This window comes from Balaenoptera physalus (assembly GCF_965194825.1).
Source record: "Balaenoptera physalus genome assembly, chromosome: 8".
In the NCBI taxonomy this organism is placed as follows: domain Eukaryota; kingdom Metazoa; phylum Chordata; class Mammalia; order Artiodactyla; family Balaenopteridae; genus Balaenoptera; species Balaenoptera physalus.
The window spans coordinates 59,021,632-59,049,603 of NC_138887.1; the positions used below are offsets into that span (position 1 = coordinate 59,021,632).

Genomic DNA, 27,972 nt, shown 5'->3' on the forward strand with positions numbered 1-27,972 from the left:
CTCTCACTGTCGCGGCCTCTCCTGTTGTGGAGCACAGGCTCCAGATGTGCAGGCTCAGTAGTTGTGGCTCACGGGTCTAGCTGCCCTGTGGCATGTGGGATCTTCCCAGACCAGGGCTCGAACCCGTGTCCCCTGCATTGGCAGGCAGATTCTCAACCACTGCACCACCAGGGAAGCCCGAGGTCCTTGTTGATTATCTATTTTATATATGGTACTATGTATATGTTAATCCCAAATCCTAATTTATCCCTCCCCCTCACCTTTTTCCTTTGATAACCATAAATTTGTTTTCAATGTCTGTGAGTCTGTTTGTTTTGTAAATAACTTCATTTGTATCAGTTTTAGATTCCACATATAAGTGATATCATATGATATTTGTGCTGCAATGAACATTGGGGTGCACGTACTTTACGGATTATGGTTTTTCTCTGGATATATGCCCAGGAGTGCTTTTGATGTGCATTTCTCTAATAATTAGCAATGTGGAGTATCTTTTCATGTGCTTCTTGGCCACCTTTATGTCTTCTTTGGAGAAATGTCTTTTATTTAAATCTTCTGCCCATTCTTTAATTACATGTTGTTATTATTTTGGGGGGGGGTGTTCATTTGTTTGTTTGTTTGTTTGATATTGAGCTGTATGAGCTGTTTATATATTTTGGAGATGAATTACCTTGTCAGTCACATTGTTTGCAAATATTTTCTCCCATTCTGTGGGTTGTCTTTTCGTTTTGTTGATGGCTTCCTTTGCTGTGCAAAAGCGTCTAAGTTTAATTAGGTTCCATTTGTTTATTTTTGTTTTTATTTCCATTACTCTAGGAGGTAGATCCAAAAAGATCTTGCTGTGATTTATGTCATAGAGTGCTCTGCCTATGTTCTCCTCTACGCGTTTTATAGTGTCTGGTCTTACATTTAATCCATTTTGAGTTTATTTTTGTGTATGGTATTTGAGAATGTTCTAATTTCATTCATTTACACATAGCTGTCCGGTTTTCCCAGCACCACTTATTGAAGAGAGTGTCTTTTCTCCATTGTATATCTTTGCCTCCTTTGTCATACATTAGTTGACCATAGGTGCGTGGGTTTATCTCTGGGCTTTCTATCCTATTCCATTGATCAATATTTTTGTTTTTGTGCCAGTGCCATACTGACTTTTTTTCCTCTTTCTTTATTTTTTTTTTTAATTTTTATTAGAGTATAGTTGATTTACAATGTTTTGCTAGTTTCTGCCGTACAGCAAAGTGAGTCAGTTAAACATATACATATATCCACTCTTTTTTAGATTCTTTTCTCTTATAGGTCAGTACAGAGTATTGAGTAGAGTTCCTGTGCTACACAGTAGGTTCGTATTACTTATCTATGTTATATATAGTAGTGTGTATATGTCAATCCCAATGTCCCAGTTTATCCCCCCCACTTTCCCTCTGGGTAACTGTAAGTTTGTTTTCTACATCTGTGACTCTATTTCTGTTTTGTAAATAGGTTCATTTGTACCATTTTTTTAGATTCCACATATAAGCGATATCATATATTCGTCTTTCTCTGACTTACTTCACTCAGTATGATGAATCTCTAGGTCTATCCATGTTGCTGCAAATCACATTATTTTGTTCTTTTTATGGCTGGGTCTCTACAGACAGCGTATATTCAGGTCTTGTTTTTATATCCATTCAGTCCGTCTTTGTCTTTTGGTCACAGCATTTAATCCAAACCACTTCAGACCTAGGGACACATACAGACTGAAAGTGAAGGGATGGAAAAAGATATTCCATGCAAATAGAAATGAAAAGAAAGCTGGAGTAGCAATACTCATATCAGACAAAATAGACTTTAAATTAAAGAATGTTACAAGAGACAAGGAAGGACACTACATAATGATCGAGGGATCAATCCAAGAAGAAGATATAACAATTATAAATACATATGCACCCAACATAGGAGCACCTCAATATATAAGGCAAATGCTGACAGCCATAAAAGGGGAAATCAACAGTAACAAAATAATAGTGGAGGACTTTAACACCCCACTTACACCAATGGACAGATCATCCAGACAGACAGAAAATTAATAAGGAAACACAAGCCTTAAATGACACATTAGACCAGATAGAGTTAATTGATATTTATAGGATATTCAATCTGAAAGCAGCAGAATACACTTCCTTCTCAAGTGAACATGAAGCATTCTCCAGGATAGACCACATCTTGGGTCACAGATCAAGCCTTGGTAAATTTAAGAAAATTGAAATTTTTCCGACCACATGCTATGAGATTAGAAATCAATTACAGGAAAAAAACTGTAAAAAAACACAAACATGTGGAGGCTAAACAGTATGTTACTAAATAACCAATGAATTACTGAAGAAATCAAAGAAGAAATCAAAAAATACCTAAAGGCAAATGACAATGAAAACACAGTGATCCAAAACCTGTGGGACACAGCAAAAGCAGTTCTAAGAGGGAAGTTTATAGCAATACAGTCTTACCTCAGGAAACAAGAAAAATCTCAAATGAACAACCTAACCTTACACCTAAAGCAACTAGAAAAAGAAGAACAAACCCAAAGTTAGTAGAAGAAAAGAAATCATAAAGATCAGAGCAGAAATAAATGAAATAGAAACAAAACAAAAGCAAAGATCAATAAAACTAAAAGCCGGTTCTTTGAGAAGATAAACAAAATTGATAAACCATTAGCCAGACTCATCAAGAAAAAAAGGGAAAAGACTCAGATCAATAAAATTAGAAATGAAAAAGAAGTTAAATGGACACCACAGAAACATAAAGGATCATAAGAGACTACTACAAGCAACTCTATGCCAATAAAATGGACAACCTGGAAGAAGTGGACAAATTCTTAGAAAGGTACAATCTCCCAAGACTGAACCAGGAAGAAATAGAAAATATGAACAGACCAATCACAAGCACTGAAATTGAAACTGTGATGAAAAAACTTCCAACAAACAAAAATCCAGGACCAGATGACTTCACAGGCCAAGTCTATCAAACATTTAGAGAAGAGTTAAACCTACACTTCTGAAACCCTTCCAAAAAAATTGCAGAGGAAGGAACACTCCCAAGCTCATTGTACAAGGCCACCATCAGCCTGTTACCAAAACGAGACAAAGATATTGCAAAAAAAGAAAATTAAGAATTTTCTTAATTCTGTAATAAAGAAAATTAAATGTAAGACAGAATACTAAAAACTTAGAGGACAACATAGGCAGAACACTCTGACATAAATCGCAGCAAAATCTCTTTCCATCTATCTCCTAGAGTAATGGAAATAAAAACAAAAATAAACAAATGGGACCTAATTAAACTTAGAGGCTTTTGCACAGCAAAGGAACCCATCAACAAAACGAAAAGACAACCCACAGAATGGGAGAAAATATTTGCAAACAATGTGATTGACAGGGGATTAATCTCCAAAATTTACAAACAGCTCCTGGAGCTCAAAATCAAAAAAACAAGCAACCGAATCAAAAAATGGGTGGAAGACCTAAATAGACATTTCTCCAAAGAAGACCTACAGATGGCCAGAAGGCACATGAAAAGATGCTCAACATTGTTAAGTATTAGAGAAATGCAATTCAAAACTACAGTGAGATGTCACCTCACACCAGTCAGAATGGCCATCATCTACAAACAATAAATGCTGGAGAGGGTGTGGAGAAAAGGGAACCCTCCTACCCTCCTGTTGGTGGGATTGTAAATTGGTACAACCACTATGGAGAACAGTATGGAGGTTCCTTAAAAAACTAAGAATAGAGCTACCATATGACCCAGCAATCCCACTCCTGGGTATATATCCAGAGTAAACTATGGCTCAAAAGGATACATGCACCCGATGTTCAATGCAGTGCTGTTTACAATAGCCAAGACATGGAAGCAAACTAAATGTCCATTGACAGAGGAACAGATAAAGAAGATGTGGCACATATATACAATGGAATATTACTCAGCCATTAAAAAGAATGAAATAATGCCATTTGCAGCAACATGGATGGACCTAGAGATTATCATACTACGTGAAGTAAGACAGAGAAAGAGAAATATCATATGATATCACTTATATGCAGAATCTAAGAAAAATGATACTAATGAACTTATTTACAAAACAGAAACACTCACAGACTTAGAGAACGAATTTATGGTTACCAGGGAGAAAGGTGGGGAGGGATAGATTGGGAGTTTGGGATTGACATGTACACACTACTATATATAACCAACAAGGACCTACTGTATAGCATAGGGAACTTGGCTCAATATTCTGTAATAACCTAAATGAGAAAAAAATTTGCAAAAGAATGGATACTTGTATGGGTACAACTGAATCACTTTGCTGTATTCCTATAACTAACACATCATTGTTTATCAACTATACTCCAATATAAAATAAAATTTAAAAAAAAAGAAATCTGTGGTAAACCATGTGAAGAAAAACTGCAAGATCCCATAGTAGCATAGAACAGGGCAATTCACCATTTTAATTAAAGCAATTACAAATCCAGGAGGAGGCTGGTCTCCTCTTGTAAATTACAATCTATTCATTTCCATTCCTCTCTTGCTAGTTTTCTCCAGTGATGGGTTTTGAAAGCTAGCAGCATGTGAGCTAATAAGCTTTAAAGAGAATACTGAAGTAGGAAATGCATTTCAGACACTTAATATCTTTGGTAGGCAGAGTGTAGTTTTATTATTACAATGTTTTATATGGTCAAAATATAAAAATATATTTAGTACAAGTCAATGCCTCACACTTATTTGCTGTTGTTAAATCTTTGAAGCTTGACATGGATTATTCTGGAGTGATAATTATATAATCCACAGACTACCATTAAAAGATTTATTGAGTTTTGTGTCAAAATACACTATGTCAAGTGATACAAGCACAGAGATAAAGCCTATTAGTAAAAAGGTATATGTTACTTCCATATAGTTTGCAGTCACTGAGGTGAAGTTACACTACATTCATATTGACAGGCGTTTCTCTATCTATCTTATTTTTAATAGTTTCTCTTGCATAATTAAAAACTGAGTAAGCCAAAAGTAGCATTTCCTAGGGGATATAAATATTTATAAAACTTTCTCTGACTACTTAAAAATTCTTCTTAGTTTCTTTTTCCTTAGCACTTCCAAAATTTACTAGAATTTTCTTCATTTTAGGATGACATTAGACAGAGTAATAATGACACACTATAGTAAAGGTGTACAAAGATCACTCCACTTTAGTATTATACATGTTATCTGTTAGTCAGTAATTCATGTCTTTCCAGGATTTCTTAATCCTGGCACAAGAAGTTTTTTCATTAATCAGATCTCCAGGTAACTTTTTGCTAACATTAGACATCTTCAGTATAATATAAGGCAATTTAAATTATTCATGCGATATGGCTGGAATAATTAAAGTGATAAGAATCCCTTATGGATTTGTGTTGATCAAAATGTACTGCATCCTCTGAACAGTATCACCAAGCAGTCAGTCCTGAAGAATGAATGAGTATATGAGAAAGGTGTATTTCATTAAATCTTCCCTGTTCTGAAAATGGTTGAAGATGAACACATGATATACTATGGCCCAACAATTCCTATATAACTGTAACTATTTTCTAGTTATATACCCAAAAGAAATGCATATATAAGTTCACCAAAAGACTCATACTAAAATGTTCACAGCAGCAGTATTCATAATAGGAAAAATTTACAACTCTCCACATGCCCATCAATAGTAGAATCGAAATGTAAATAGTGGTTTGTTTATAAATAAAGCACAGCAGTAAAAATGAGCAAGTTAGAGCAACATAAATATGTGATGGTTCTCAAAACATAAATGAGTGAAAGAAACCAGACATTAAAAAAAGTACATATGGTTCTATTCCATGTATAACATGAGGAGGGTTTCTGAGATTCTGAGAATGCTCTGTTGCTTGATTTGGAGGTTGGTTACATGGGTATTTAATCAGACTGAAAATTCAGCTATCTGTGCATTTATGATGTGTCATCATTTTGCATGTATATTACTCTTCAATAAATAATTGAAAAAAGGGGAGGAAGTTGACTGAAGATGTAGATCAGAGGAAATTGTGTTCATTATTGCCACTACTGCAGCTGCTTGGTTATCTGTCTCACCTCCACAACTTTGGGAAGAAACAGAAACCAAGCATAAATACCAGCTTTCTCAGCCTTGGACTTCAAGCTCTTTGAAATTTTGAACACCTAGAAGACAAGTCCTATGTATATTTAGATTTTCTTTTAATAGTACCAAGTGCTTAATAAACCCCTTTATGATGATAATGACAAGAGTGATAGTAGCAGGTTTTAATCAAGTATTGTTGTCACTTAAGAGAAGGGAAATCATGATGGACAAGCTCCTTCAAACCATAGTTTACCTTTGATATCATTAAGCAACACATATGCTATACTCAGTAACATCCACTCAGAAAATAACACTATTAATACAAACTTACTTACAAAACCACATACAAACTTGCAAATATTAAATACTTATACAAATCTTACAAATATCATGAATGACTGGCATACCTAAAAACATTGCTTAGTCGGGTTAAACATAAAATGATTATCTGGCTGGCTATTCTTTATGGGTATGGGTATAAACTACAAACCTGTGTTTTGCAGGTGACTGTTATTTGAAGGAGTGGTCTTCCTGGAGCCTGTGTCAGCTGACCTGTGTGAATGGTGAGGACCTAGGTTTTGGTGGAATACAGGTCCGTTCCAGAGCGGTGATTATACAAGAGCTAGAGAATCAACATCTGTGCCCAGAGCAGATGTTAGAAACAAAATCATGTGATGGTGAGTGCTACCATTCATAAAATCTATTTATTTTAGTTTTGTGTTGATAAGCAAAAGTATAAGATATAAAATTTTCTGTTAAATAAGCAAATTTGCTAAGATATCACTTAAAGTTGAGAATTGAGTTAAGGGTATGATTCTGAATTCTAAATATTTAGAGAATAAAAGTCTTGCCACCCTTCATAAATGAAATATTGTAAAAATATTTCTAAGTTTTATGAGCTAAAGAAGGCTGAGATCATTAGGAGCATGTTATTTGTACACCTGTAGCAACCCTGATGATGTGTGAATCTAAGAATATCCTCACTTTATTTAAATCAAAAGAAAGAAAGAAAAATTACAAAGCAACAGCAAAATGAGATATTTTACTATATTCTCGGAAATTGATAAATCTAAGTATTGGTAAGGATTAGTCTGAATTTGACATACAGCATATATAAAAATACATCTTTATATGTCTGTGTGTATATGTGTACATACACATAGAGCCATGCACCCAATATAAGCAATAGATGACATTCACAAGAACCACAGAGCATTAAAATGTTCTAGTTTGGGAACACAGAAGAAATCTAAATGAAAAAAAAAGAATTGTTATCTAGTGGAGAATGTCTTGCTCAACAAACAACCCTCTCATTCCTGCTTGTGTTCTGAAGCAATTGAGTATGACATATATTAGCAAATAGGAGCCAAAATAACATCTATATTACTGAAAAGTTGAAGAAAGCTTAGAATGTTGGAGAACAATGCTTAGAATGAAAGCCAATTGAGCTAGATGCCTTAACCCAAGAATTATAGAATTATCCACCTTCTTAGTTAAGTCTTCCCAAATTTACCAACCAGATAAAACATTTCATATTCCTGGGTAGGTAAAGGAGAGAAAGGTCAGAGGTTACAATAAATGAAATAATTCCCAAGAAAAGAAAAAGAATTGTTTACCCTGAAATGACAATGAAGTAAAATTAGGAATCAGTAACAATTGCAAAGAAATTCTCCCCATGCCCACACAGAAGTGAAAACTGAAAGCTACATTTCTAGAGCATTACATATCAAATGTTATGCAGGATGCAGCACAGAAGTACTTAGAAGGGAATTTGAAGCTTTACATTCTTATATAGGAGGGAGAAAAGTTTAATAAGAGCTAGACTTTCAACCCAATTTAAAAAAAAATAGGAAATAGAGTGTATACGGTACTGATAAATACAAATTCAATGAGATAGAAAACAAATAAACAAGATAATCAACAAAACCAATAGCTTGTTTTTTTGACCAAACTAACAAAATAGACCACCTCATGCAAAATCAATGACGAAAAAAAAAGGGTAATATTACTACTAATAATAAAATAGTGTTTGTTTAAAAATATAATTCTATGAATAAATTTTGCTAATAAATGTAAAACCTTGACAACAATTTAGAATGTTATTTATCAAGAGTAATAGAGAAGCTAAACCATAGATTCTGCAACTATTAAAAACACAAGTCTATCAAATATTCTCACACATGCACATACACTAAAACCTAAATGGCTTTAATTATGAGTTTTACTAAAATTTAAAGAAACAGACAACTCCCATTTATTGTGAAATCTTAAGAAATAAAACAAAGTTGGGTAGAAAAAAAAGATGAGGAAAATCTCCCCAATACAACACCAAAATCACAAACTAAAATGAAAAACAAAAATTCTTTTAAATCAAAATTTGAATCTTCTACACTGTAAAATAGATCATAAAGTTACCGGACAAGCCACAGACTTAGAAAAGATATTTGTGAAGTCAATTTTAAGGAATTAGTGTCTAGAACAACTATCCTAAATCTTTTCAGCATTCCAAGACAATTTCATACTTGTAAAATTGCTGAGTACCCCAAACTGCTTTTCTCTGTGAGTTATATATATCAGAATTTTTCATATTAAAAAGTGACAACTGATGTTTTAAAATATTTGATAATTTATTTAAAACAATCATAAATCAATTTGTTACCATAAATATTTCCTGAAAAATAACTATTTTCCAAAACAAAAAGAAAATAACTTTAATGACAGGCATGGTCTCGTTTTACACTTTTTCAAATCTCTGGCTTAACATCTGGCTTAACAGAAGACAGCTGGCTTCTCTTCTCTGCTTCTGCATTCAGTCTATTGCCATCTTAGTTTAGTTTATGTATATGAAGAAAATCCAGCCTTACTTACCCAGGTGTGTAGTTAAAGGGGAAAATCCTCACACACGTACTCTGAAAGAATGTCAAAGTCTTCCCTGGTCCCTGGACCATAATTTGAGAATTGTTATTCTAGAATAAAAAATTCCCACACCCCAATATGAAAAGGCATAGATTTCAGTAGAAAAAAAGGGGTGGGGGGAGCCAAAAGATATACATAAGCAATTCACAAGAGGAAATTTAAATGCCCCCAAATATTTTTATCACTGTTTAATAGCTTTGGTAATCAACTACAAGTTAAAAATGACAAGATAGCTTTCCACACCCACAAGACTGACAAGAAATTTAAATCTGGAATTTATAAATGTTTGTGAGGGTTTGGAGTAATAGTAACTCTTATTCAGTGCTGGTGGGTATATAAATTGTCACCTTTTAAAGAAAAGAATGAGCTGTATTTAGTAAAGTTGCAGCTGTCCCTACAGTGATACCCAGAAATTTCCCTTCTAAATATTTACCTTGAAGAAGCACCAGGAGGCTTGCACAAGACTGACCACTGAGGCATTGTTATAATAGCATAAGTTGAAAACAACCTAAAAGTCCACCCACAGAGGAAATAGCTAAATAAATTGTAGTAGATAGTACCATGGAATTCTATGTAGCAGTTAAAATAAATTGACTATGTCTGCATTAAAAACATCACATAGAAATATTTCATTTATAACATTTTATGTTACATATAACATTGACTATTAAGTTTCAAAAAGATGTATGTATCATATGTATCAGTATGATACTTTTTAAATTTTAAGACTGTCTAAAGGACTTCCCTGGTGGCACGGTGGTTAAGAATCCACCTGTCAATGCAGGGGATATGGGTTCGACCCCTGGTTCGGGAAGATCCCACATGCTGCAGAGCAACTAAGCCCGTGCGCCACAACTACTGAGCCCACACTCTGCAACTACTGAAGCCCACGCGCCTAGAGCTTGTGCTCTGCAACAAGAGAAGCCCGCGCACTGCAACGAAGAGTAGCCCCTGCTTACCACAACTAGAGAAAGCCCACGTGCAGCAACAAAGAGCCAACACAGACCAAAAAAACCAAACAAAAAAAACCCCTAAAAATAATTATATAAATCATTTATAGGTTACATTCTATTTATATTAAAAGAATTAAAAACATGTCACAGAAATGCATGTATCTACTTCAGAAGACTGGGTATTGCTGGAGAAACAAGGAGGGAGATCAGATCAGGAAGCAATATAATAGAACATCAAGTTTATTTGTTACTTTTTTTACTCATCAACAAGCAAAAAAAAACCTAAAGCAAATATGACTAAATGGTAATATTAGTTAAATATTAGTTAAAATTGAATGATAGGTAATTGCATATTTTTAAAATTATTTTTAAATTATTCTCTGTCCTTGTCTGTATGTTGGATATTTTATAATACTTCAAATAAACATAAAATTAAATTGAAAATCCAGGTTCACATTAGATAGTATGACAGCAGACATGGAAGATTAGTTGGAATTTAGGTATGTATCTGGAATTGTGTAACATTTATATGGCAACTTCTGGATAATAACTTGACATTTGAATCATACAGGATGGACTTCTCATCCCTTTCCAATTGTTTATAAATATTTTATGAATACCCTATCTCCATGATTGTTCCGCTGGCCTACAGAATGCCTCTGTTAATGTTTATTGTGTTCCTGCAGATGGACAGTGTTACGAGTATAAATGGATGGCTAGTGCTTGGAAGGGCTCTTCCCGAACAGTCTGGTGTCAAAGATCAGATGGTATAAATGTAACAGGTAAACCTCCCATTTCTTTATTCTTTGAAAGTCTTCCTGTAACACACATGTAATTGGTTAAAGAAAATAATTAAGAAAAGAAAGATATTCTTTCAGTATTCCACACGTGGTTGGGTTCAGGACACCTGAGCTGTGTACCTGATGACCAATGATAAAATATTTTACTGTTTAATGTTTCAATTAAATTCTCCCTCACCCAGCCATTTTAGACATTGCTGCTATAATTTAATTAAAATACTAATTCTAATAAATGATTTTAAGTAAATAATTCTCAGATTGTTTTTCCTAGAAATCTTATATATTAATAACTTCTTACGTGCTAAGAAAGTCAATATTTTGTTGACTCTGTTTCTGTGCCTTAAAGGCAATATACATGCCGTCCAAAAATATTGCCACGAGAATATGATTACACAAATCCAAATATTTTGCTTAAATTCAGAAATCTATGATTTATAGTTTTTTATTAATTAATATAGAAGACCTATTGGTAAAACTCAAGCCCAGAGCATATAAGTAGCCAATCTACCTACTCTGTCCCAAGTCAAAAATCATTGTACATTGAAAGAAGAAATCCAAATGAAGAACTTTTTTTGAATTTCCTTTGACCCAAATATACCCCCAAGAACTACTCTAATCTACAGTTACTGAAGTTTCCTTATCTGAGTCCAGTAAATGCAAGGGATCCCAAAGACCCTTTGAAGAGGGAAGAAAATTGGCTCCAGAGATGGAGTGAACCACCCTGCAAATTTCCTACAAAGAAACCAGGGTCAGAACAGAACCTCAGCCTCAAGCCCATGGACCCAAAGATCTAATGTCTCTTCTTAAACAATGTATTTGTAGAGATCTCATCTACAGGAATCTCCATAGCATAGCAGCAGCCTGAGTATTGACAGTTAACTGTTCAGGAGGACCTGCTGACTTGCTGCCATTGTTTTGACCCTCTGGCAGGGAGAAAAAGTAATGTGCATTTTGTTGCCTCTGAGTAATGTCCATTTATAAATTTAACTGTAATATCTACAGTAAGATGATAGGAGGCAGGGGTCGATATGCTTTTTGGAAAGCATAAATTTTTATACTGAATTTTAAATTACCTGGATTTATTGAAACCTAATTACTCATTTCCTCATGAAAGCTAGAGCAGGATGTCAGATTGTATTCTTGTGAAGATAAGATTTTATACATGAGAAATCTGTGTTAAGAAACACTTGATAATAGCAACTCCCAGTGGATAGATACATCTATAACAAAGAAAAGACACCTACCAAGAAACCCTTTGCTCTCTCACACTATTATTTTCTGGAAGAAAAATCTGTTCCAAGCACACCACTCTCAGAGGCAACAGAGGGAGACAGAGTTCTGGGAAGAGAAGCATAGGCTTTCTGAACCCAAAGGCATTATAGAGGTGGTCCACTCAACTCAGGTGTTGAAAATGAATGTCTACATTCTTCTTTAAACTATTCAGAGGGAATTTTACAGCTTCCCCAGAGGATCCTATTAGTTTTCAGTGTTTTTTTTTTTTTCCAAATATGGATGCAAAAAATAGTTGTCTGCCTTTTCTTCTACATGTTAAAAGCTCTTTTCACACTGAAATTGGGGCTATTCCCCAATGCAAAAAGGTAAGTCAAATTTTAAAAGACTTACCTGTAGAAATCATATTTTCAATTTCTTTTCCATATAAGTATCCCATGTATTTATTCCCTTCTAATGCTGTTTTATACCCCCCCAAAAAAATGTGTAAATGATTTGTGATAAACTCTGTATGCATTCTTCTTCCATCTTTTAGGAGAGATGAGATTCTTTATGAGAAATAGACAAGCATGTAAAGTATATTATCTACCTTGATTGCTTTAATTTTATGAATATTTGTCCTTATAAGAAACTCAAGATGCTGTTTTACTTTGTCTTCATATGTATAATGATGATAACTTCAATATAGCCATGTAACTGCAACTGCCTTGCAATGACTAACTGCTTTTCCATAACAATTTTTCTGTGAATATTTGGTTTATAATATAGAGAGATAAGGCAAGGAATTAATAGGCACCTTTGATTAGATTCCAGAGGATCATCAATTCCACAAACAAAGGAAAAATTTTGCTTTGCTAAAATTCTAAGTTGAACAAGTATGGTTTGAAACTATCAGTTCTTTCCATGCCACCAATACTGTTTCTTTATGACATCTATTCTTGTCTTGAAACTTCATTATAACAACGACTTCGGCACACCTGGTACTGTACTTGAAGGAAGAAAGAAGAGGACTAAACAGAGAACTGCAATGTCAAGTTAAAACAATAGTGCAAACATACACTTAGTAGCTGCCTTTGTTTTCTTATACCCAAAAAATATCCTGAATTAGTGATTTTCTCAAAAACAAACATGTACTATAAAAAATACATATACAAGATAGTCACATGAATCAAAGGGACATCTTAACATGAAAACTATTTATTTGAATAACCAAGAAAGAATTTTAAAAGAATATTAAATCTGCTTTTTAGTGCTGGACTTGGACTCAGAAACTATGATAAATAGCTTGCAGGCAATTAGTGTTTTCAAAGTAGCAACTATAAAATCATCCATTCAACAGGTGCTTATTGAGCACCTGCTGAGTGGCAGGTACTACGCTGTCTCCTCTGAATAAGAAGAGCCTCAAGATCCTAAATAAAGTGCTCAAGGTCAACCAAATATTTCAGTCAGCTGCCCTCAGAAAAGTCTGTGGGATTCCCAAGGTGGTTCAGGATTCAAAGACAAGTCTACAACAATGATGTATTTTTAATCATTGCAAGAGATGCTACTTGTCAAAATATGATTTTCTGTTCTGCAGGGGGCTGCTTGGTAGTGCGCCAGCCTGATGCTGACAGGTCTTGTAATCCACCGTGTAGTCAACCCCACTCGTACTGTAGCGAGGTATGTGTGAATTCATTAGAGTAGGCAAGCCAGCTTCATCATTTGTCACCCCCACTGCCTCTGGTACAATCCATTCCCCCACCCCAAAAAAGCATGTCTTGAGGCATAAAAATTCTATTTGGGGACCTCTTCTTTTATCACTATAAACAATTCTGAATGCACTTGCTTCTACTGTTAGAATAAGTTTGTAAAGGGACAAAAAGTGTGTTCTTTTTTACGTAGTTACGACAGAAATTACATGAAGTAAATTCCCAGAACAATATTTCTTTAAAGCCTGCTCTTCAAGTCAGGTCTGTTATGCTTAAAAAGATCACCTTGCATGTACAGTATAAGTCTTGTTCTCCTGCAGACAAGGATATGCAGTTGTGAAGAAGGGTACACTGAAGTCATGTCTTCCAATGGTACACTTGAGCAATGCACACTTATCCCCGTGGTGGTGATACCCACTGTGGAGGACAAAAGAGGAGATGTGAAAACCAGTCGGGCAGTACATCCAACCCAACCCTCCAGTAACCCAGCAGGACGGGGAAGGACCTGGTTTCTACAGCCATTTGGGCCAGGTGAAGTGACTAGACAGTGTTGATGTAGAATTCTTTAGCTATATATTTAATCAATTCCAAAGGATTAAAAAAATGAGCAAGCATTTTCATATGAGTTAATTATTTTATGTATAGTCATTTATGTTGATACTGCCATATATTATTATAATTTTCTACTATTACGAAAAAAGCTCTCATGCTGAAAATTCAGAAAAATGAAATTACTTTCTTCTGACAAAAATTTTAGGATTGATATTATTTATTTTAATTTCAGTCCTAAACTTAGAAGTATAATTATTTTCACATTGAACAAAGAAATCTAACAATGAAAATATTAGGAAAAAAGTGTTGTCATTCAGAACTCGAACAAATAAAACTATAAAGACATTAAAGAATTTTTCCATTTCACCACAGAGTGTTAAATATTTGAAGATCAGCAATGCAGGAGATACTTGGCAGCCAAACCAATTTCTACCAACCCTTAGAGTTGGCACACTCAAATACTCAGAATCTATACTAGCACCAGATTAACGGGGGCAGGGATGGAGCCTTCCTGTCTAGATGGGACAATCTAAACTTGGAGACTGACCAGACCCCTGTCATATTCAACAGACAGCTCGTAATGTATCTAGTAATGGACTTGAAGCCCATACAGACAAAAGCTTGAAGCCTCATCAGATGCTATCCTTACTCTGCACATTTTCTCTCTTCAGTTGATTCAACCATATGCTTAGCCCTAGAACTAAGCTGGTGCTTAAAAATGTGCTACAAGAGCTATATGGTAACTAAGATCATGACACTTTTTCTCACACCCTAGAGGGATGACTAGTTCATGACCGAAGGAAATCTCCAGGCAAAGCCAGGCATAAACTACTTCCTGACTCCGTTAGAAACATGAGAAAGGAAGGAAGCGATTTGCATAGCCAGCACATCTCTATTGTTAATGCATTTAGTCAAAACACTTTCCCTTACTGGTGAATCACTATTGGGAATCTTTTTTAAAGTATGTTCAATATTGGGGTGATTCATATTTAACCACATCATCCCTGGCTTGATTAGGTTTTGAGCTGAAAATAAAATTTATTTTGTAAAGCTGACCTGTTTCTGTAAGCATGGGAAACTCTTCCTCTCAGAGTCCAGGACAGCGGACCAGCAAATGGCCATTTGCAGTCTTGACCCTGACCAAAAATCCAAGCAGACCTCCTCACATCAAAACTGATTTTTAAAGAGAGAATATTATTATTGTCATTTTTCATTTAATAGATAGTTTTCCTAAAGTGAACATTTTAATATATTAAAAAGGTACATGTTCTAAAAACATACAATTAGACCTTGCTCTTGGTTTATGAAAAACCCAAAAATATTTGTCGAATTTCTCTCAGCGCAAATAAACCCAATAGAGCTCTTTTGATTTTGAACCCAGACTCAAATTTTTTAAATCTTTAGAATTGAGAGAAAAAAAAAAAAGGGTATTTAGAATATTAACTTAGTTTATTTCCAGCAAGTGAACCCCTAATTGATCCAGCTCTAGGCAAAAAAAAAAAAAAAAGTTCATAGTACTAATTTGCTTTTGATGCCTTCCAAATATTGGATAAACCAGAGTATCTGTGGGGTCAGTTTGCCCAATCTATAATTTTAATTCTAAAATCATATGTTTAGCTGTATGTGTGCAACAGAAAATATATGTTGGTGTGAGAATCAAGTTAGGCAAAGTCATTAATAGTATCACTCGTTTGAAGTTTATCCAGAATATAAAACTGAGAAGTTCAAAGAGAATGAGACCAGAAAACCAAATTTTAAAAGTTCTTGTCATAAAACTGGAAAAAAAGAAAAATTCCTGTCCTGATTCCATACAATAGAAAAGACAGAAAAAAGTTACTTAGAGATCCTTTTATATGTTAATCAAACTTGGCTGTTTTTACAAATGATATCGTCGAATCAGTTTTAAAGCACGCTCTAAGTATAAACTAAATAAAGGATTATTAATTCCAAAAATGTTAAATATATTTACTATCAATTCATCTGGAAAAAATATTTAAACGACAAAGTTTACATTGAGATACCTGTCAGCATTAACTCAAAGTTGTAGGACTTTCTCGAAATTGCATTATTTTTTCTTCTCTTCTCACAACTGCCATTCTAAAGATAGAATGAACATCAGAAGAAAATGTTTATATTACCATTACACATATATTGGGTTTAAAATAAAATTCAGATAAGCAGCAGCAGAAATTTAGACCTGTTAACTTGAAATCTGAACTTGAATTCAAACTTCATTGCTTTTCAATTCAATTTTCATTGATAATTTATCTTTAATGAAGGACCATCTAACTCACTATAGCAGCTTTGCATTAATCATTAATTATGCCTAAGCAATAATTCATTTTGAGTTTTGAAAGGACTTGGTCATATGTGACTGGTCATTGGTTGTAGTTAAAGACTGTCATATATATACCAGACTAATGTAAATTAATGACTAATATCCATTCTTCTTAGATGGGAGACTAAAGACCTGGGTTTACGGTGTAGCAGCTGGGGCATTTGTGTTACTCGTCTTCATTGTCTCCATGATCTATCTAGCTTGGTGAGTGTTTAAATATTTCAAAATCTAAGGGGATCTCTATTTCAGAGGAAACACTTTCAACTGGCCATAACCAGGAACAGCAATCTAATGTCTCAAATAAGTATTCCACATTAGTGTTCATCTGAATTTCTGAATAAGCATGGCTTTAGTCTTAGATAGTCTAAAAACTACCAAATCTGAGCCATTTAATTTCTGAAGATGAGCCAGAGCTGCCCCAGGCCATCTTCTCAAGTATGTTCTCCTTGGTTCTATAAGCAAATATTACTTTGTATACTTACGATGAACTGTAGATTTTTATATTGAATTACTGCTGAGGAAGATATTATGGTAATAACCAATTCAACTATCTTTTGAAACATTAATTATAAATTGTGTTATTTATAAAAGTTTATGGACAAATATAAATGATTATACTATAACATTATTTCCATTGTTAGTACTAGAGGAATTCCATTTAAACAATTCATCTTTTACAGGATAATAAAATATTTCAAGGTTTCTGTTTCAAGTTTATTCAGAGCATAAAACAGAGAAATTAAAAAACCAGAAAATCAAATTTTAAGGTTGAATTTAGGCAGTGTAGGCAATTAAGCAATTTAGGTTTATCAATGTTTCCAATTTTTTCATTTAAAACAATAAAAATTGCAATTGAATATTGATTTTCTTTCTCCCATTTTTAATGATTTTTTTTTCTTTACAGCAAAAAGCCAAAGAAACCCCAAAGAAGGCAAAACAACCGACTGAAACCTTTAACCTTAGCCTATGATGGAGATGCAGACATGTAAACCATAACTTATCCTGCAACAACCAGTCTCAGCTTTCTACCTTTGCTGTAGATATCCAGAGGCCACAAAGCTATTCAAACTGTATGGATTAAAATACATTGTAACTTCTTAAAAGATCATCATTAAGAGTGAAAATCACAGTGCCACTGGAGATATCAAGACAGTACCACTTACATAGAAACCATCAGCCTTGAGAATTCTAGGAGATTTAGTTGAATACATGCTGCATTCTGAGAGTTTTATGTGATCTTTCTGAAATCTACCAACTGATAATTCACTTTCATCTCTAAAATAACGGTGGTGGGATTGGCCAGTTAGGATGCCTGATGCAAGCCTCTGTCTGCAGTTAACCATAGTAACATTTTCGCATGAAGAGTTTATACCAAGATCTCTACGCTACTATAGTCAAACATAACAACATATATACTCAATTGATGATACACATTATGTCAGATTATGTACTTGTTAATAAGCAATTTTAATGGTGAATAAAGATAAACTCTAAACTGAGCAGAAAACCCACTGAATAAATTCAGCATCCTGGTGATTGATGATAGTTTCATTGACCTGCATTTCAAAGGCAAAGACCCTTTTATAAGACTTAATTCTTGTCTCTCTCCAAACTACAAATGCTGGACAGGTACTAGTACCTTAGAAGAGTCCTTAAGTTCCGTATTTTATAGCGGTTATTGTCTGGAAAACTAATTTGCTTGTGTTAATATAGTATGTTTCTACTTTCTCTAATTTTCAAACTGGTTGCCTGCATCTTTTTTGCTATATGGAAGGCACATTTTTGCACTATATTAGTGCAGCATGATAGGCACTTAACCAGTATTGCCATAGAAACTGCCTCTTTTCATATGGGATGAAGACATGTGTGCTCAGAGTGTCATGGAGACATTTACAAGTTCTTGTGTCCTAAAGAGAGTGAAGTTCTGTTGGGATGGCGACAGGATGGAATTAGCTATTACATCTGCTGCTCACATTCTTCCTCATCACTGCAGCCATTGTGAAATCAACAACATGGCGGTAATTTAAGTGTTTAAGTCCCGAACTCACTAACCCTCCAAAAGATAGATGGATCCCTCTAGTTGGCTTTTTAATTGTACTTTGAAGGCTGTTTATGACTAGATTTTTATACTTGTTATCTTTGTTAAAAAAAGAAAAGAAAAGAAAAAAAGGAGCTGGTTGTCTTTTTAATTTTGAGCAGACGGAAAAAATAATGTGTTCGTGATTTTTGTAACTAAAAGAAATCAAAATTGTGTGTTGATTTTTTTCTTTCTCCCTGATTTGTTTTCCTAGTTTCAGATGGAACGTATTTCAAAATCCATGGTTTTGTCTTTCTCACCGGTAAAATTTGAAGCGAGTCTTTTTAATGTATGATATCAAAAACTAGAATTTTTAAAAGAGAAGAATAAATATTTTGTTCAGGGCTTCATTAAATATCTAGACCAAGGGTGGCACACTTTTTTCTGTAAAAGGTGAGATGGTAAAGATTTTCAGCCAGGTCTATGTTGCAACTTCTCCATTCTGCTGTTGTGAGAATGCAGCCATAGACAATACACAGTACAGTACATAAAAGAATGAGCATGGATGTTTTCCAATAAAACTTCCTTTAAAAGAAGTCAGCAGGCCACATTTGTTGTGGTTTGCTGGTCCCTGGTCTAGAAGCTTTTTCAGTGCTAACTCACTCTCCATTGTGTAATCTTGAGCTTTCATTCATTTACCCTCAGACTGCAATCAGTGTTTAATTTCAAAAATGAAAAACAGTCATTCAGCTTATCACTGTATTGGAAGTAGCTATATTTTTCACAGATGTAGCCCTGGGAATGGCACAGTAAAATGATATCTAACTCGGCTGGTTTCTTTCGTATGAAAGGAAAATTCAAAAGATGCCATTAAAAAGCGATACCATTTTTCAGGCAACATTTATTGCGACAACCTTTGGGAGACGGAAGGACGTTACGTTTTCAGGTCTTTAAAAAATAGCATCACAAGCTATTCTATCTTAAACGTAGCTGTGTAGCTATACAAGTGGTTTGGACTAGAAGGTATCTTACCTTCATACTAGAGTTTGAACTCCCCCTACTGTTTGCTAGAGTATTTGCAAAGATTACAAAAGATAGATTGGAATGTCGTTGTCCCTCAAATAAACAGATTTCTACATATTTCGATAAGCATTAAATGTGGTAAGCACTAATTCCTTATTCAACATTCACTGTATTAAGCAACATGTAAATCATTTCTAAGCAAACAGCATGTCAGGAAAATGAGAATTTTACCTTAAACCAAGGATTTAAACAAGGAAAAGCATAAAAACAAATTCCATTTCATCTGTCTTATTAAAGAGGAAGACAAAAATAATATTGTCACCCTAAAACTGTGATTGTCAATATATGTACTCAGGGGTCTTCCAGATAATCCTCAAGTTGATCTCTTTGAATAAAATGAACTCCATTTGTCCAAAATGGTTGAGAAATAGTCCGTTGCAGTTACTTGAAGAGTTTCACTGACAGTCTTACGAAATGCGTGCCATACCCAATACCCTTGAAATTGTTGACTAGAATAAAATGTTGTTGCTACTAATGCTATACTTACAATCATTTAAAAGTCATTAATTCAGAAAGCAGATCAGTATCATCCTATCTATATTGTTAAAATTAAATGAATAGATCAACATTATAAAATGTCATGAAAATACAAGATAATTTTATTCATAATTGATTACCTTTTACAGATATGAAGGAAACTAGGTTCAATGTGATCTAACACTAGGGAGCATACTGGAAGTTCATCATTAGGATAAATAAATACTGGATGGCCTCTTGTTAGAAAGGTACAAAGAGGAGAATGTAGCTAGCTGACTATTTTGGACAAATGAAGGTTACTATATTCATGTTTATAACATGAAAATGGCCTTATTTTTGTTCCTGGCATGAGTCAATAATGAGTTAAGTACTTTCCTGGAATTTCATCAAAACCTTATTCCTCCTGTTCATTCTAAGAATTCAGGAGGGCAATATAGTAGTAACTTGTCTATTGACACTTTTGCCTTACCAAAATGGTCTGTGAGCCCACAAAGATTAAGAATTACTGTTCTATAAGTATGAAGGTTTGCTTGGTTTCAAAAAAAGAAATGAAAAATATTGACACAGTATTATGCTATTTTGTTGGACCGTTTCCATTTAAACGACATAGAAGTGGCATAACTGATCTCTCTTGAAAGAGGGTGATTTGCTCATTCATCAATATCTAATCTAGGAAATTGACCACAATCCTTATTTCAAAGCCCTTTTGAGGACTCTGGTGTAGCTTAAAGCTAATTTAAAAAGGAGTGCATAAAAGCATGTTGTTAAATATAACAAAGCACAAGTACCTATAACAAGACAAATATTTATTGAATTATCATATGTAAGACACTCTGCTAGGCACTGTAAAATATTAGTAATGGCTTTTGTTTACATATATATCTAAGACATTCAAAACAAGGAAAAATGCTTAATGAGTGAAAATGACACACACATCACCCTTCACTCTAGATTTAGTGTTCAACATGGTTAGTATTTTTCCCTATGTAATGTCCATGTCTCGGGCCATGCTGGCAGGCTTTGGCTATATGGCTCCTCTACCCTCAAGGCAGGTGGCAGTGGTCATAGTGGCAAGTAACACCTCTCAATTTTTTTTTTAATCTCCTCTAACTCCCTGTATATCCTTCTCCTTTATGATGATATTCAGTGCCTGATCTCTGTCTACTCTGCTCTCTTATCAACAACTAATCTTGTCTGCTTCCCTCAGAACCACCTTCTGCTAAACATGCCTACATTTTTAATAAGAAAAAAAAAAGCGGTGAATACCTATATGTCTTTCCTATTGGAGTCAAAGTGTCATTTAGAGTGTGAACAGGCTGATTTAAACAGAGTGTACTGGTCAAAGACATGAGTGAAAAAGAAAAGCTGTGGAGGACATGCCAAAAGAAAAAAAAAATAGACGTTTTCTGTAAAAATGTCAATTCCTACCTTAGATTTAGTCCTACCCAGTACTGTCCGCCTCCACCAATCTTCCCCTCGTGCCTTTGTCCACGTGCTAGCCTACAAGACAGCGAGGGAGGCCTGCACCTTTCAAAACTTACAGAAGAGCTTATTCTTAGGCTGAATCAAGGTTTGAACAGATTTGCAAGAATCAGGCTTCCCAAATGATCTAGGGTCTCACTATTTGTAAAAATATTACCAAATTCAAATATGTTTCTTGTTCTATTTCCACTTGAAGCTTGAGGGCATTGAAAGGAGAGCAGTCCATGAACAAATCTGTGAGGAATCACGTCAGTGATCTTTCCTGGGTCTAATTAAGATGTGAGAACTGAAACTTCTGCCTGTCTCTTCTGGTCCTGCCCTCAGGTGGCTGGGAGTGCAGGGCAGGATTTCAGGCGTCTGAAACTGGAGTGTGGGCCCAGCAGACATGACTCTTTATAAAAAGGATGTTTTCCAGTGCGATATAATTCTGTATCTAGCAGGGAAACTGTAAAATGGTTATGTCTACATAATGAAATGAGTGAAACAAATGCTAAATGGATAGAGTTAATTTTGTAGTTTTATGTTTTCGTGCCTCTACCAAGGCAGATCTTAAAATGGCAGTTATATGAAGACATTTAGCTTGTGAGAGTCATGTTTCCAGTGATCGAAAACCTCTAGTCTATTTAAACTATCACTGGGTGTCAGTCTTGTGTTTTGTAGATTTTTTTTTTAAACAATAGTTTCTAGATTACCTACTTTGAACCCTCAGTGAGCTTTTCCCAACTATTTTTCAGGACTCTATTTATGTTTATTTTTTCAAAGGAAACACTAAGATTTCCTTTCTGATACTTTTTCCTGCCTATTTCTAGTACAAAGATTTGAAGCGATCAGTATCTGTCATTGTAAAATATAACTTTATTACATTTGCAATGTCTTTCTATAAATTATAATCCCCTAAATATGTTTCTTGGTTAATTTAATTACCTGAGTATTTATTAATATTTTGTTTAAGTAAGGAGGCAGCTGTCTAAGAAGTTTTTGTTAATATTACTTTGTAAATTGTGTAATGTAATTTATTTTAAATTATGTACATTTCTTTTTTAACGCACAAAATGTCTATGTACAATTAACTACAGATTTGCAAATAATGTCACTAAGCTTTATTCAGTTAATATAGATGGCATGTGAAGATGTAATATGCTTTTTTTACATTTTCATATGGGTTATTTGTAAATAACTATGTTGGTGATGAACATAAACACGGAAATCATTTTCATTCTACTCATGTGTATCTGTGTTTTAATTTGCACCATTTGCTGCTCAAATGTGGGTTAAATTTTTTTTTCAGTGGAAAACCAAATCTTTTTACTACTGTACTGCACTTTCCTCGGTCTTTTTTTTTTTTTTTTAACAATTCCAATTTAGAAAGTTTGAGAGATGCAAACCTTTACTTTCAAAGTCTGCAGAGGCTACAGATTAATCATCCTGGACAAAGGAACTCTTCTTGGTTTCCAGTAAATTTAAAAAGACTAAATAGCAGAGGATCATAAGGTACTCTAGAATACGGTGCAGCTCTTCTTTCCCCCTCAGTCAGAAGGCGAGCCTCTCCCTGTCCATTTTCCCTATGTCTACCAGAAAAAGACCAACCTAAAAAACAAGGCAGAAGCTCACACATTAACAAATTAAGATCCCCTTCATTCCCAAAATTAAGATTCACACATTAACAAATTCAGGAAGAGATGCACAAATTAGATAAATTACTGCTAGGGTAGCTTGCAACTAAAACATTTTCTGAAATCGCTGTTTGCTAAAATATAACTAATGAGCAAGGAACCTGTTAAACACAGTGTATGAACCACTCCAAATATACAGCTAGCCTCAAACGCTTGTTGAAAAACCTGTGATCTGCAGTCTCCTTATTTTCTGTATTGTTCATTACAGCTCAATCTAGATGAAAATTTTTTAAATAACCCACATATTTCTTTATATGTATCTGGACATTCATAGTCAATCACTAACTTCATTTTTCATTTTGCATCTCTAATTTATGTCCTGCAAACACAAATATGAACACATCTGGTCTACATTTTGCTGGTCTGAGTCCCTAGTGATTCCTTTCATTAAACTCTGAACATACTCCAAAGAAAAGCCAACACACACTACAATTTACAGGTCTTGGTGTCAATTACTCTGAAGACAGTATGTACATACGAAAATGCTTACATGCAGTCAGACTTTCAGATGTTGCAGTCTTTTTTCTTTTTTTTCTCCAGATCACTCCCCCTCCCCCATTCCACATTCCTCCACAGCATCTCCCTGCCAAGGTAACTCAAGTCAACAGTCTGATACGTATCCGGCCATATTTTTCTCCTTGATCATATAATCTGAATATGATGGGGACAGGGGTAGAAAAGGAGAACAGAGAGAGAGAAACGGGCTAAATTTAGTAGATACAATTAGAAAACAGCTTCATTTCTTTTCCTATTACTGTTTCAAACACACTAAAATGTCCTTTGTCCTCCCCTTGGCAACTCTAATAATGCAAATCCCATAGCTCTTTGGTCACAATTTGAGTTATGAAAAACACTCAGTCCAGGCTAAAACAAAACATCAATAATCCCTCTCATTGTTTTCATTTCCTTGCTGACTAGCAAATGTGAGCAACTTTTATCTTTTCCTGTATGTTGGCTATTTGCATTTGGTCCCCTATTACATATCATTTTTAAATGGCAATTTTGGTGATACCAAAGTGGTTGTTAATTTTAGGCCATCAGTTAAATTTAAATTTTTTGGTAAAGAAAACTTTCTGAATTTTATTTCTCCACATCTAGTTTTCTATCCCACGCAGAGATGCTCTTACAAGGGCCCCTGCCGCTTCACTGCCCCCAGCTCTCTGCTATTTCTGAGCATGCTCGCCTCCCCTCTCATGCTAACCCTTGAGGCCAATGTCACATGGAGGTGATGAAGTTGGAACCCAATCTTCTATTAAAACCACACACTTTCCTTAGAGCACTGCCCTTACTGTTATCTCTACCTGGAACACTCTTCCCGTTGATATAGGCCTGGCAGCTCCCTTACTTCATGCAGGTCTCTGCTCAAATGCCACCTCATCTGAGAAGCCTTCATTGACACTGTCACTCTTCTATCCTCCTGCTCTTCTTTAGTTTTCTTTATGGCACCTTATATTATGTATCTTTTTGGATGGTGGTTGTGTTTTTACTGTCTCTCACACACACATGAGAGAGGCCAGGTCTTTATCTGTTTTGTTCCTTGCCTGGAATGAAGCCCAACACATAGCAAGAACAATAAATTCTTGTTGGATGAATACCTGAACAAAAGAATTAGTGAACTGTGAGGTTTATGGACAAAGAGTAGTTAAGGTTAATTAGGAAATCAATTATAAAGAGACCACTAGGGTTAAGTGACCAACTAATTCATCCAAAGCTTAAAGTTGTCAGTACTCCATCATGAATCATTTTATATTCATTTCACTTGCCACAAGTAGGTTCACCTAAATTCCTCAGAAAGCACAATGTTGTGACATGGGAAGAATAGTAACAGAGCACTCAAAGAAATAAAATCAGTAATGACTGAGCCTGGCATCATGGAAGGATAACAGCTGAGGACATGCCAGGAAGACGTGGACTACGGAATTTGAAAAACTGTCTTGAGAATGGAGTCTATGAAAGAGAATTCTGTCATAGCTTTCTCTTAATTTTAATTTCATGGCATGGGAAATTCCAGTGGGAGACATGAGGGAGCAGGGAATACCCAGAAATAAAGGAGGGAGGCTGATTAAGAAAAAGGCAATTGCAACAAAAAGAATACAATATCGAGGAATAAACCTACCTAAGGAGACAAAAGACCTGTATGCAGAAAATTATAAGACACTGATGAAAGAAATTAAAGATGATACAAATAGATGGAGAGATATACCATGTTCTTGGATTGGAAGAATCAACATTGTGAAAATGACTGTACTACCCAAAGCAATCTACAGATTCAATGCAATCCCTATCAAATTACCAATGGCATTTTTCACAGAACTAGAACAAAAATTTTCACAATTTGTATGGAAACACAAAAGACCCCGAATAGCCAAAGCAATCTTGAGAAAGGAAAACGGAGCTGGAGGAATCAGGCTCCCTGACTTCAGACTATATTACAAAGCTACAGTAATCAAGACAGTATGGTACTGGCACAAAAACAGAAATATAGATCAATGGAACAAGATAGAAAGCCCAGAGATAAACCAACGCACATATGGTCACCTTATCTTTGATAAAGGAGGCAAGAATATACAGTGGAGAAAAGACAGCCTCTTCAATAAGTGATGCTGGGAAAACTGGGCAGCTACAGGTAAAAGAATGAAATTAGAACACTCCCTAACACCATACACAAAAATAAGCTCAAAATGGATTAAAGACCTAAATGTAAGGCCAAACACTATCAAACCCTTAGAGGAAAACATAGGCAGAACACTCTACGACATAAATCACAGCAAGATCCTTTTTGACCCACCTTCTAGAGAAATGGAAATAAAAATAAAAATAAACAAATGGGACCTAATGAAATTTAAAAGCTTTTGCACAGCAAAGGAAACCATCAACAAGACGAAAACACAACCCTCAGAATAGGAGAAAATATTTGCAAATGAAGCAACTGACAAAGGATTAATCTCCAAAATTTACAAGCAGCTCATGCAGCTCAATATCAAAAAAACAACCCAATCCAAAAATGGGCAGAAGACCTAAATAGACATTTCTCCAAAGAAGATACACAGATTGCCAACAAACACATGAAAGAATGCTCAACATCATTAATCATTAGAGAAATGCAAATCAAAACTACAATGAGATATCATCTCACACCGGTCAGAATGGCCATCATCAAACAATCTACAAACAATTAATGCTGGAGAGGGTGTGGAGAAAAGGGAACCCTCTTGCACTGTTGGTGGGAATGTAAATTGATACAGCCACTATGGAGAACAGTATGGAGGTTCCTTAAAAAGCTAAAAATAGAACTACCATACGACCCAGCAATCCCACTACTGGGCATATACCCTGAGAAAACCATAATTCAAAAAGAGTCATGTACCACAATGTTCATTGCAGCTCTATTTACAATAGTCAGGACATGGAAGCAACCTAAGTGTCCATCAACAGATGAATGGATAAAGAAGATATGGCACATATATACAATGGAATATTACTCAGCCACAAAAAGAAACGAAATTGAGTTATTTGTAGTGAGGTGGATGGACCTAGAGTCTGTCATACAGAGTGAAGTAAGTCAGAAAGAGAAAAACAAATACTCTATGCTAACACATATATGTAGAATCTAAAAAAAAAAAAAAAAATGGTCATGAAGAACCTGGGGCAAGACGGGAATAAAGATGCAGACCTACTAGAGAATGGACTTGAGGATACAGGGAGGGGGAAGGGTAAGCTGGGACAAAGTGAGAGAATGGCATGGACATATATACACTACCAAATGTAAAATAGCTAGCTAGTGGGAAGCAGCCGCATAGCACAGGGAAATCAGCTCGGTGCTCTGTGACCACCTAGAGGGGTGGGATAGGGAGGGTGGGAGGGAGGAGATGCAAGAGGGAAGAGTTATGGGTATATATGTATAACTGATTCACTTTGTTATAAAGCAGAAAGTAACACACCATTGTAAAGCAATTATACTCCAATAAAGATGTTAAAAAAAAAAAAAAGAAAAAGGCAATTGCAAATTTCTTAAAAAAACCCTTGTTCCAGGATATAAAAGCAGCCTGACTATCCTATTAAGTCTTAAACTATATTAATTTACTTTATGGTATCAATAATAGTCAAGTGCTATAATATCTGCTTGCTTTCAAGCAAAAATAAAACAGAAAGCACAGAATAAAATTACAATTCAAAGTGTTTCCCAAATCCCCATTATTCATTTTGGAACAATAGAGGGGAACATTCAGCAATCATGTTAAATACATTAATGGACCATTTAAAATCCATTCCTTCTAGAATACAATGTCTTGATTTCCTGGAAGAGTGAAAAGAATTTCAAAATCAGGGTCAGGCAGTGAGTCTAGAAAGTAGTATGGAGGAGAGAGTGAACATCTTAAGGGGAGTCAGAGGCCTGTGTCCTCGTCTTTCATAGTGATGAAAACCCTGTCAAACCACATCCCCAGTGACCCTCCAGCTGCCAGTCTGACAGCTGATGTATAACTGTACCCTTTCATAATTTATCTTTATAAAAGGTTCCCTCATTTATAGTATTCATCTGGGGTTTGTGTGTGTGTGTGTGTTCATCACTTTTTACTATCTTTTCCCAAGGGCTACAAGTCTTCTGATGATACTACCTTGCTATCTATGGGAA

General features: G+C 35.0%; 1 protein-coding gene and 1 long non-coding RNA gene across 5 annotated transcripts in view; one reads left to right on the forward strand and one right to left on the reverse strand.

Annotated features, from left to right (window-relative positions):
* THSD7A (thrombospondin type 1 domain containing 7A) overlaps positions 1–22,887 on the forward strand; it is a 460,784-nt gene extending 437,897 nt beyond the window's left edge. The window contains exons 22-27 of the mRNA XM_082472820.1: positions 6,634–6,807; positions 10,686–10,781; positions 13,606–13,688; positions 14,038–14,248; positions 16,724–16,811; positions 17,512–22,887. Of these exons, the coding sequence (XP_082328946.1) occupies positions 6,634–6,807; positions 10,686–10,781; positions 13,606–13,688; positions 14,038–14,248; positions 16,724–16,811; positions 17,512–17,596 (737 nt within the window). The 3' untranslated portion in view covers positions 17,597–22,887. The remainder of the gene's footprint in view (positions 1–6,633; positions 6,808–10,685; positions 10,782–13,605; positions 13,689–14,037; positions 14,249–16,723; positions 16,812–17,511) is intronic.
* The window catches only part of LOC309665928, a 55,508-nt gene continuing 40,746 nt past the window's right edge, over positions 13,211–27,972 (reverse strand). For 2 of the 4 annotated variants that reach the window (XR_014266767.1, XR_014266770.1), the window contains exons 2-5: positions 23,830–23,990; positions 16,291–16,366; positions 15,326–15,442; positions 13,211–14,134 (exon numbers count right to left, since the gene is read on the reverse strand). This is a non-coding gene — a long non-coding RNA (uncharacterized lncRNA). The remainder of the gene's footprint in view (positions 14,135–15,325; positions 15,443–16,290; positions 16,367–23,829; positions 23,991–27,972) is intronic. The other 2 variants (XR_014266768.1, XR_014266769.1) reach the window with 1 other exon arrangement.